The 12,226-nt window shown below is 37.1% G+C and overlaps 2 protein-coding genes across 3 annotated transcripts; both read left to right on the top strand.

Annotated features, from left to right (window-relative positions):
- The first annotated feature begins 1,457 nt into the window (after window positions 1-1,457).
- On the top strand, window positions 1,458-6,482 carry LOC108256271 (cell adhesion molecule 4). 2 transcript variants are annotated; one of them, XM_017452939.3, is made up of 5 exons: window positions 1,458-1,616; window positions 3,326-3,682; window positions 3,938-4,192; window positions 4,351-4,453; window positions 4,638-6,482. In XM_017452939.3, exons 1-5 carry the CDS (start codon window positions 1,574-1,576, stop codon window positions 4,789-4,791), a joined length of 912 nt encoding a protein of 303 aa, XP_017308428.1. In that variant the 5' UTR covers window positions 1,458-1,573; the 3' UTR covers window positions 4,792-6,482. The 2 variants fall into 2 exon arrangements, with proteins under 2 accessions (XP_017308428.1, XP_017308429.1); XM_017452940.3 differs by having other exon boundaries at window positions 1,459-1,616; window positions 4,656-6,482.
- Window positions 6,483-6,690: 208 nt separating this feature from the next.
- LOC108256276 (uncharacterized) lies at window positions 6,691-10,645 on the top strand. Its single transcript, XM_017452944.3, has 5 exons — window positions 6,691-6,978; window positions 8,770-9,138; window positions 9,417-9,671; window positions 9,788-9,896; window positions 10,034-10,645. Exons 1-5 carry the CDS (start codon window positions 6,936-6,938, stop codon window positions 10,107-10,109), a joined length of 852 nt encoding a protein of 283 aa, XP_017308433.1. The 5' UTR covers window positions 6,691-6,935; the 3' UTR covers window positions 10,110-10,645.
- The last annotated feature ends 1,581 nt before the right edge of the window (window positions 10,646-12,226 follow it).

Below are 12,226 nucleotides of genomic sequence, written 5' to 3'. Positions count from 1 at the left end.
AAAGTATTTGATTTCTTCTGTTTTCGTGTATATCTCAAAGTATACAGTTTTAGATCTTCAAAAGAAATACAACATAAAACAAAGGCAACCGGAGTAAACCCACAATGCAGTTTTTATTCATTTATTTTTTTACTGAAGCAAAAAATATATATATCCAACACCTACCACCCATGTGAAAAATTAATTACCTCCTTAAACTTAAAATCTAGTTGTGCCACCTTTAGCAGAAATAACTGCAACCAAACACTTCCGATAACTGGAGAGCGAGAGAGAGAGAGAGAGAGAGAGAAGAGGGGAAATGAATCACAGCCAATGCACAAGCACTGTGCATGGCCAATACAACAACCTGGAATGTCCTGAAAAAAGAAAGAAAGAAACTGATGTACTGAGCAACAGACACTGAATGGGTTAGCGAAGGAAAACAACAGCAGCTGATGACAGAAACACTATGAGAGCTGTGAGGATAAACCCAAAAACAACAGTTAGTGACATCACCAACAACTTCCACAGGGCAGGGGTGAAGGTATCACAATTTGAAGAAGATGTCAAGTGCAGAAATATTGAGGCCATACGACAAGATATAAACCTCTCATCGGCAGTAAGAATCAGAAAGCCAGACTGAAATTCACAAAGAAATACAGAGATGAGCCACAAAAGTTCTGTAACCGAGATTAATGTCTAGTGATGGAAAGGCCAAAGTGTGGAGAAAGAAAGGATCTGCTCATGCATGGCTGCTTCTGGAACATTCTCACTAATCTTTATTGACGATGGAACTCATGATGAGCGGCAGAACGAATTCAGAAGACATTAAGAATGTATTCATTGTGAACTTCTGTACTGTTTGACTCAAGAAGCATGAGCACTGTTCTGTTCCTGTTTTCTACTCATAACACTGTTGAAGACAGACTCGCCTAGTTTTATTGCAGATTAAACTTGTGTAGTCTCTGTTTAGTCATCTAAGCACTTTTTAGATCCTGTTTTTCCATACAAGTTCCTGTTTTTGTAAAAATCCACCAGAGGCACTTGATTACTGATTCATTTCTAATAAACTCTATAAATATCCACTGTAACGAAGACTCAACAAAAGTGCTCTTGATTTGTGCTTCTCGGTTCTTGAGAATTTTAGTAATAAAGGAATACATGTTTTGCTTGAGTTCTGTCTCGGGATCATACAGGTGGATTTTCACGACATTTCTGTATATAAACGGGGGGCTGGGGGTGGATATTTTTTTAATTAGTCACTCTATACACTCAAAACGCTTTACATAGTGTGTGTGTGGGGGGGGGGGGGCTAAACCACCACTAGTGTGCAGCATCTACCTGGATGATGCAACAGCAGCCACAATGCACCAGAACACCCACCACACACCAGCTTTTTTTTTTTTTGTATGAGGTCTCTTATCATCTTCCTGTTGTACTTCTTGGTTCTGTTTCTAGCCATGTTGGGTGCATTCTCTTTTTTTTCCAGGAACAGCTTTTAATTGTCACATGTCATGACAAAGTCAGTGAGCTCATTATACATACACACACCCACACACCCAACACCGAGTGTGAGGTTCTTTCTGAAGAAGAGATGAAGACGCTGCACCTGTCTGTGATTCTGCTCACGCTGTCCGGTATGAAGCATCCTCTCACTCTTACACACTATTATTGTTTTTAATTTTAGTTGTAATTGTTTGCTGATTGATGTAGCCGTGTGTACGCTCAGTTACTGGATTATACACTTGCACAAACACATCATACTGCCTAATTTTAGTAAATTATTAATTCCAGTCTGATAAAAGATTTGAAATGATTTAAGTAAGTTACAGTTGTGTTGAGTCAATAACATGATGATTAATAAGAAACAGAACACAATATTAGTAATTAACTGTCATCATTAAAGTTGCTCAGGCCCTGGAGTCTCAGTGCACTGTTAAGGTCAAGATCATAAACAGATTATAAACACAGACAAAGAGCACACACACTAGACTCCTGCTGTACATCTGACCTGAAAGACAAAAAAGACTGAGCCCCGGGGAGCTGTACTATACTTCAGATGTTTAACTTCTCACTAATTTCTCACTAATTAATTTATTTAACTATTTAATAGACAGCTGAAATTTCAGGTTTATTCCTCCTGTCTATTTATCGTTTTTAAAATGTCTCTAGATTCACAACAAATGCCACTGCCTGGGGTGGGGGTGTGTGTGTGTGTGTGTGTGTGTGTGTGTGTGTGTGTGTGTGTGTGTGTGTGTGTGTGTGTGTGTGTGTGTGTGTGTGTGTGTGTGTGTGTGAGAGAGAGAGAGAGAGAGAGATCTGCCATGTAACACCTGGGACCAAGTGTGAAAATGTTTGTGCTAATGTTACAGTAGACAGAGGTGGGTTTTTTTTTTTTTTTGTGCGGATGTATTCTAAAATAATTCATATGAAGTAAGATTGAAAATACTTTTTAAAATTCATATTCAACAGACAATCCATCCTAAATGAATACGAATACAGATACTGACAGCAGGCAGAGTATTCTGGGTTTTTTTGTTTGTTTGTTTGTTTTTTTGGTTTTTAGAAAGCTTGCTAGCTTTTTTTTTTTTTGGTGGGGGGTGGGGGGTGGTGATTGTCCATGGTGGACGTGACGTATGAAATTGTTTAAACAGAAAGTCTTCCTTAATTATTCTACAATCATACAGTGGAGATGATATTTAATATGCCAACATAGTAAAAGAACCTCCTATTGGTAACAGGAAGTGGTATTCATGTCACACAGTTGCTGCACCTTTGGTTGCATCAGTCACTGATTGCAGATGTATTTCATGCTGTTATTATTCTTACATTATTAGGATTAGTATTCAGAAATAGTAAAACAAAAAACTGTAAAACTGAAGTAAACCCTCTTTAAGCAGGTGCACTCAAACTCAGCGAGATATACATACATACATATATATATATATATACATACACACACACACACACACACACAATTTGGACACAATTAATTGTGTATGTGTTTGTAAAGAACAGTGCATACAGTGTGTTACCTGGTAATTTTCTGGGTTGACACACTTATGGTGTTTGAGGTTGTAACCACACGGGCACCATTAATTCTCATGAATCATGACCATGTTTTATACATACTGTACAACATACATACATATACACATATATTATATATATATATATATATATATATAGGTACAATGCATTATTATATTATATTATTATATGGCACATTATCTTCGTATTGCTACAGGGTATGTCGTGTGATATTCCACTAAAATCACGGTGTATAAAACAATATTTCAGTATAATTTATCAATCTCCTTTAATCTCCGTTTATTTCTCTACACAGGTGTTCTCACTCAGGACAGGGGATTGGGTGTGAAATATCCGGATAATCCGATCTGTGCTGTGAGAGGATTCAGTGTCTCCATTCCCTGTAGTTATTCTTATCCAACATCAAAACCCAGTACTCAGGTGATTTGGTGCTCAATGAACTCCAATGTAGGAGTCTGTAAAATACCTCCGTATGTTTATGACAGCGCATCAATCACCACATCAGACTTTGAGTACGCTGGAGACAACAAATCAGACTGCACTTTGTTAATCCACAATGTACAGTTCAATTATTCTGGAGAGTACAAGTTCAGATTTATAACTGATATGCACAAATACACAGGTCATCCTGGAGTGATTCTACAAGTTGCAGGTAAATTGTGACTGAAATAAAGATCCAAATTATTCATTGTTTGTATGATTCACTTCCCTCACCTATAGAAATAAAAAGAAAATTTAATTGCAGCCATCTATCTCTTTGTAAACCGTGAACTTACAGTTGAGTCCAGCTTTAATTTGTTATCAAGAATTCTCTTTCAGTTGATGTTTATTATTCAATAACTAGATTTCAATCTGTGTGAGAAATCCTGAGTGACTGACGTGGAGTCTTTCCTGCTCTCTGAAAAAGATTTAAAGGTGTCACTAATCAGGCTCAGTGGAAACGGAACCCTTAAACAAGGAGACTCGTTAAATCTGACGTGTGATGTGAACTGCACACAAAGTTCCTCACAGTTTGTGTGGTCTAAGAACAACGAGCGCTTAAATACATCAGGACGCGTTCTTCACTTTCCTGCTGTAACCGTGAGGGATTCTGGGAGTTACACCTGCACTTGGAAAACCAACAGGGCGTCAGGATCTGAAACGATCAGCCTTCTCGTCGAGGGTGGGTCCATCTGCTCACATCACTCCTGAATGTCTCGAATGATTACTGAAGGAAATAAAGAAAGTAAAACTGATCATGATGTACATTTACAGATCTAAAACAAGTGACATGTTCAGATAATATTTACATGTTAAATTCTGTTGTTTTCGTTTCAACAGGTGAAAATCCTAATCATTGGCCATTGTGGGTCATTATTTTAATAACAGCTGGAGTGAGTTTCATCGTCTTAGTCATATTAGGAGCTGTGATTTACAACAAGAGGTAAAATTCGGCACAATTTTATACAATACAATCTGTACAGTCTAACAAAACAATGTAAAAAAAAAAATTATTTGGTGAAACTAGTGTCCCACTTGATACGTATAGCTTGTGATTCTGATATAACAAGCTGTATGGCCAACTTAATTTTACAGCAGTTAACGTGTAGTTTGTGCCTAATAAACAGGTTTCTGTGTGACTGCAGGAGTGTCCATACTGAGCAGAAGAGGAACGATGAGTCTAATATCTACGTTAATGTCCAGCAGAAGAAGCACGATTCTGATATCTACACTAATGTCCAGCAGAAGAAGCACGATTCTGATATCTACATGAAAGTATAAGAGCAACGAGCTGATCACAATTTCACACCTCATACTCAACTTAAAGGGGTCACATGATGTTTTTTAATGGGTTCCTTTTCCTTTAGTGTGTAATGTATGTGTTTGTGCACAAATAAGATCTGCGACGTTACAAAGCTCGTAGTCTCCCACAAATAAAAAAAGGGATTTATTCTATCTAACAGAGAGCTCTGCTCCAGACCCGCCTGATACACCTCGATCGACGTCCAGATATTACATCCACAAACGTCTATGCTACTATTTAAAATATTCGCATAACGGTGCCATATTTTTTTTTTATTTTTAATTAATTACATTTTTTAAAACTGTCACTTCAGGACATAAAATTGTTACCGTGAAGGAGACAAATTAAACCTTTATAACGTCGTATCTGAAAGGTAAGACAGTTACAAAATAAAAACTTACCACTGTGAAAATTCTGCTCAAGTCGCGCTTGCAAAGTCGGTTCCGATGGATCTGCTCGATCATCCGCGTTTTCCGAATCCGACTCGGGCGGAAACTGATACGGTAAAACTGGCGAAATTATTAATGTTTATAATAGAATTAGAAGTATTGGAAGCTGAAGCTAGCCATTATGATACGGGGCGTTACATTTCCGACACACGCTTGAGGTTTTCGGCCAATCACAACGCAATGGGTCAGATGGCCAATCAGAGCACTCTGGGCTTTTCAGAAGGAGGGGCTTTAGAGACACCGGAACTCAATCAGAGCGTTTCAGACAGACTGGGAATAGAGGTACTTGAAGACTTGAATAACGGCTGCTGAAAATGGAGCTCATGAGGAATGGGCTAAAATTCCTCAGGAATGCTGGCAGAAGCTCTGCATCTCGTTTGCAGCAGGTCATAACGGCAAAAGGAGGTCCACTAAGTACTAAAGATGCTCGCCATGAAGGGTTTGAATAATTTTGAGACTGAAGAAATTATTATAAGTTGCATTTTCAGTTGAATTTGTGGAAACCGCTTGAAGCGTTCGTCGTGTTGAACTATTTCAACTAGCGTCTGTTTGATCTGTTCATCGCAAACAGCTGAAAGTCTGTACATTTTGACAATAAACCTGATTTGCACTGGGGGTTGAATAATTTTGATTGCAACTGTATAATAATAATTAATTAATTAACAAACAAACAAACAAACAAACAGGAATATAGTTATCGGCATGCTGGATATCTTCCAGTACATACATATGTAAGGTAGAGTCATAAAGATGCAGGTTACAGTTGTTCTCTTGAAGTTTAAAAAAAAGGACAGAAGTATTTCATCAGAGAGGGAGAGAGTTTCTTAAGCTGCAGGAGATTCTGGTGTTCCTCAAAGATGTTTATTCATGACACTGAGTCCAATTGATCGAGTGCTATAAATTGATCAGTACTACCCTCTAGTGGCTGAAGCGCTACTGAAGCTCTATATAATTATAAAGATACTGTATATAGATAGATCAGCATAATCATAAATTATTAAAGAAGTTATTAATGAAAGCAGCAGTGCAGTAAAATGAATGCCACCGAGTGCAACAGATCAATGAAGGAACAGGTTTAAATGCACAATAATGCCCTGGCACAGTGGTGTGATTGCCGCGGGTAAGAACAACCTCCCTGCTACAGCAGAGCTCCACCATTTGACCAGTAGGTCATGGAGTGGATGTGATTCATTGTCCAGGATGGATAATAGTTTATTAGCGCTCAGGGGGTGTATATATAAAAACATTTTTTTAAAGGGGGGGGGGGGGGGGGGGCTGGGGGTGGATATTTTTAAAATTATTATTATTAGAGTTACATTTATATAGCGCTTTTCAAGACACTGAAAGCACTTTACATAGTGGGGAGGGTGTGGGGGGGGTCTTCTCAACCACCACTATGTGTGCAGCATCTACCTGGATGATGAGACGGCAGCCACAGTGCACCAGAACACACACCAGCTTTTTTTTTTTTGCATGAGGTCTCTCATCATCTTCCTGTTGTACTTCCTTCTACACTTCCCTCTGTACTTCCTGGTTCTGTTTATAGCCATATTGGGTGCATTCTATTTTTATTTTTTTTCTTTCCTGGAACAGTTTTTATTTGTTACATGTCATGACCAAGTCAGTATATAAACACACCCAACACTGAGTGTGAGGTTCTTTCTGAAGAAGTGATGAAGATGCTGCACCTGTCTGTGATTCTGCTCACGCTGTCCGGTATGAAACATCCTCTCACTCTTACACACTATTATTGTTTTTAATTTTAGTTGTAATTGTTTGCTGATTGATGTAGCCGTGTGTACGCTCAGTTACTGGATTATACACTTGCACAAACACATCATACTGTCTAATTTGAGCAAATTATTAATTCCAGTCTGATAAAAGATTTGAAATGATTTAAGTAAGTTACAGTTGTGTTGAGTCAATAACATGATGATTAATCATTAAAGTTGCTCAGGCCCTGGAGTCTCAGTGCACTGTTAAGATCAAGATCATAAACAGATTATAAACAAAGACAAAGAGCACACACACTACACTCCTGCTGTACATCTGACCTCTGACCTGAAAGACAGAAAAGACTGAGCCCCAGGGAGCTGTACTATACTTCAGATGTTTAAGTTGCCATGTGCTGATATATATATATATATATATATATATATATATATATATATATATATATATATATATATATATATATATATATATATATATATATATATATAATATCATCGTGTAGCAATGTGTTAAATTATAAATTAAATAGAGATTAATAAATTTCAAGTGAAATCTCTCTGTTGTGAATGTTAATAAAGTATTTATTTAACTATTTAATAAACAGCTGAAATTTCAGTTCGTCTATTGATTGTTTTTAAAATGTCTGTAGATTCACAATAAAAGGTTGTCACAGTCTCTGTGTGTGTGTGTGTGTAAGTGAGAAAGTGAGAGAGTGAGAGAGTGAGAGAGCGAGATGATCTGCCATTTAACGCCTGGGACGAAATGTGAAAGTAAACATGCAGAGGTGTTATTTTTAAAGATTGCACTTTTTTTGTGCAGATGTATTCTACAATAATTCATATGAAGTAAGACTGTAAATACTTTTAAAATGCATATTCAACAGACAAACAGCAGGCAGAGTATTCAGGGGTTTTTCTGTTTGTTTTTTTAGAAGGATTGCTAGCTTTAGGGACTGGGATCCTGCCAATTGAAATCAAAAAAAATTTGTGAGCCAAGTTTTTATTTTAAACTTTAAAGGACAGCGCGTGGACGCTCATGGGTAGGGTTGCCACATTCCAGCAAAATGCCACTTCAGGTAAACTCAAAGTACACAAATTATTTAAAATGATCAGAAAACGTTTGAGCGTAGGAAAAAATGTACAGTGGTGCTTGAAAGTTTGTGAACCCTTTACAATGATCTAATTATATCTCTGCATAAATATGACCTAAAACATCATCAGATTTTCACACAAATCCTAAGCATAGATGAAGAGAACCTAATTAAGCAAATGAGACAAAAATATTATACTTGGTCATTTATTTATTGAGGAAATGATCCAGTATTACATATCTGTGAGGGGTAAAAGTATGTGCGCCTTCGCTTTCAGTATGTGGTGTGACCCTCTTGTGCGGTAATAACCTCAGATAAACGTTTGGGGTAACTGTTGATCAGTCCTGCACGTCGGCTTGGAGGAATTTTAGCCTGTTCCTCAGTACAGTTAACAGTGGTGCACGTTTCTGATTTGCAGTATATAGCTGCAATATGTGGACGTTATACACAGCAATATACACAATTATATACAAATATAACTATTATTTAATTATTTGTTTATTTATTTATGTTTTATATGAATGCATACAGGTATGAGTATATACAGATATAAAGCTGTATTGTGGACAATACAGGAATGAGAAATATCAGATGACCTCATATGAACTTGAACAAACAATATAAAACAATACATCAGTATAACTTTATCAATCTCCTTAATCTCCATTTATTTCTCTACACAGGTGTTTTCACACAGGACAGTGGATGGCGTGTGAATTATCTCGAGCCGATCTGTGCTGTGAGAGGGTTCAGTGTCTCTATTCCCTGTCGTTATGCTTATCAGTCATTAAATCCCAATATTCAGGTGACACAAATGCTTTGGTGCTCAATGAACTCAAACACAGGAGGGTGTCATAACCCCCCGTATGTTTATAACAGCTCATCAAACATCAAGTCAGACTTTGAGTACGTTGGAGACAACAAATCAGACTGCACTTTGTTAATCCACAATGTACAGTTCAGTTATTCTGGAGAGTACAAATTCAGATTTATAACTGATCAGACTGGTGGAAAATTCACAGGTGATTCTGGAGTGATTCTACAAGTTGCAGGTGAATTTTAATCATTAAAATAAGAATCCAAGTTGTTCATTATCTGCATAATTTACTTTCCTCGCCTATAGGAATAAATAAGGTTGTTTTTTTTTTATTGTAGGCATCTTTATCTTCATTAACTTTAAACCTGCAGTTGAGCACACTTCCAAAATTATTTTGTTTTATTATTTTATCAAATCTCATTTAGTTGATGTTTATTATTCAATGATTAGATTTCAATCTGTGTGAGAAATCCTGAGTGACTGACGAGGAGTCTTTCCTGCTCTCTGAAAAAGATTTAAAGGTGTCACTAATCAGGCTCAGTGGAAACGGAACCCTTAAACAAGGAGACTCGTTAAATCTGACGTGTGATGTGAACTGCACACAAAGTTCCTCACAGTTTGTGTGGTCTAAGAACAACGAGCGCTTACCTGAATCAGGACCCGTTCTTCACTTTCCTGCTGTAACCGTGAGGGATTCTGGGAATTACACCTGCACTTGGAGAACCAACAGGGCGTCAGGATCTAAAACGATCAGCCTTCTCGTCGAGGGTGGGTCCATCTGCTCACATCACTCCTGAATGTCTCGAATGATTACTGAAGGAAATAAAGTGACTTGTGTTCAGTTATATATTTAAGTGTTTTTTTTCTTGTTTCCTTTTCAACAGGTGAAGAATCCAATCCTGCACATGGGTCAATCTGGATCATTGTTGTGGTGACAGCTGGAGTGGTTTTCATCATCTTAGTCATATTAGGAGCTGTCATTTACTACAGGAGGTAAAACATTGAATGTTTTTTTTTTTCAAAATACAATCAACACAGTCTGAAAACTCCAATATCTCACTTAGTGCATGGAATTTTGATGTCACAAGCTGTGATTTTCGCAATTGACATGTAGTTTGTGCCTCAAACAGGTTTCTGAGAGAGCGCAGGAGTGTCAACACCAAGCAGCAGAAGATGGACGATTCTGGTATCTATGCTAACGTATAATAACAACGAGCTAATCACACTTTCACCCCTCACACACAACTTAAAGGTTTACGACTTTTCTGTGTGCATATTCACTTCTTATATTTTTATTTCTGTTCTTATAACTTAATTTCATGATATTTAACTTGGCTATTAATTATCTACATTTATTGTAATTTCAGCCATGGAGCAATTTTAAAGCTGGTTTAGAAACATAGACACAAACATGCAGCATGATGGTGTTTTTTTTATTGAGGTTTATTATTATTATTATTATTATTATTATTATTATTATTATTATTATTATTATTATTTCACATTCATGCTCTGGAACAATAAAAGAGTGTTTCTTAAAGTATAAATCACGTGATTTTTTTGTTGTTGTTCAAGAGGATCACGGTTAAGACACGTTAATGAATTCACATCCTGATGTGAAGCCTGACTGAGCAGATGAAGAGAAAATGAAAGCCGATGCTTCTGAAGTAATGGTTTGCAGAAATTCTCCAAGTTGTGCGTATAGGGTTTCAGGATTTCACCACTTGCTGGCAGTGTTGCTCTATGGAGCAGACTTCAACACAGTTTCTGCAGTCTATTTGAACACATGAATGTATATTCAACCTTTACGCACATTATTACAGGGTGATATTACTATGGGGTTAGAACTGTTTCATCATTCCAAATAAATAGATTACGATCCACAAATAAATGTAGTGAGATTTACAAAAATAGTTTCACAAAAAAAAATAATAACAATAATTTAGGAAGTTAGCATCACCCTGATTCCCTCACAAAAAAATCCAAAAGGATTTTTCCATTAGCTTTTGGACGATTGAAGAAAATAAGCTCTGTGACCAACAAAAGTTTATGATTCGTACATGTTTTGTTCATTAAGACAGCTTAATCTTCATAAATGAACACAACTTTTGTGAATTCTGAAGGCTAAATACAATCGTCAGAAGTAAAAAGCTAAAATTAGGCTACAAACGAACCACACCACGGTCGCATGATTTCAACGTCACCACCGCGACGCTTCCGACAACTCTTTAAATCTTTATTTAAAAAAAAAAAAATTTAAAAAAAACAATACAATTGGAAAATACTATAAATTGCTAAATATAAAAGTTGGAAAGTTTGAGTCGGAATAGTTTTCAAAAGCGTGAGTATAAACGCATCGAGGCTGTAGTAGAAGAGAGTTCCTGTTCGGCGTGATGACGTTTAATGTCCCCGACATGTCCGTAGTCCCATTTAGCAACGTGTTAGCAACCGTCTTTTTCAAGACACGTAAAAGCTTTTTAAAAAAATCTTGAGTTTGGTATTACTGATGTATTTTATGTCGTAGTATAAAACATGAACATATCCTGAGCTTGTGTTAACCACAGCCCTAATTTCAGGCATTTAACCAAAAATCCCGGAGCCGAGTCTGCGCAGTAGTGAGCTTGAAGTGGAGCCGCGGTATTAAAGCCCCGCCCACAAACCCCTGCAGAATCGATCGGAAGTACACGCCCCTGAACGTTTTCAACTCATCATGTCAGTGTGAAATAAACAGTTATGAAAATGTAGAAATGTAGAAATTAAAGTTAAAGCTCCAGTCCCATCCCGAAAATCCTGGAAAAAAAAAATCTATCGGTGCCTCAGTGACAACTTCGCTCAGATAAGCTGTCAATCACAGCTGTCAATCATGACGTCACCCCCTCGTTTTTATAGCATCAAATAACTAACTAAAATCAAACTTATTTAAAAAACAAACATTTGAACTTACATCAGCGTGATAAAAACTTTTTTTTTAATTGAAGTGTAATTTGATTGTTTAGTTTGTCTCAAGTCCCATTACATTACATGGAGAGGGCGGGGTTTATTACCTATACTGCATCCAGCCACCTGGGGGCGATCGAATAGTGATGGGAAGTTCGGATCATTTTACTTGTGTCATCCTTTCCATTAAAGCGTGTGTTCAGATGACACTCTGATGGATTTGATCTAAAGTAGATCATCAGGTTTTACACAAATCTGTGGAGTCCATGCCAGCTCGAGTGCGCACTGTCATTAAAGCACAAGAAGAACACAACAAATACTTAGAAATTCTGAAATTTACAAAAAAAATATTTACTTGTCACTCAAGAGTGTGTGTGTGTGTGTGT

The sequence above is a fragment of the Ictalurus punctatus genome, chromosome 23 (assembly GCF_001660625.3).
Source record: "Ictalurus punctatus breed USDA103 chromosome 23, Coco_2.0, whole genome shotgun sequence".
Classification (NCBI taxonomy): Eukaryota; Metazoa; Chordata; class Actinopteri; order Siluriformes; family Ictaluridae; genus Ictalurus; species Ictalurus punctatus.
Note: the sequence above shows the minus strand (reverse complement) of the source record. Positions and strands in the feature narration are given on the sequence as shown.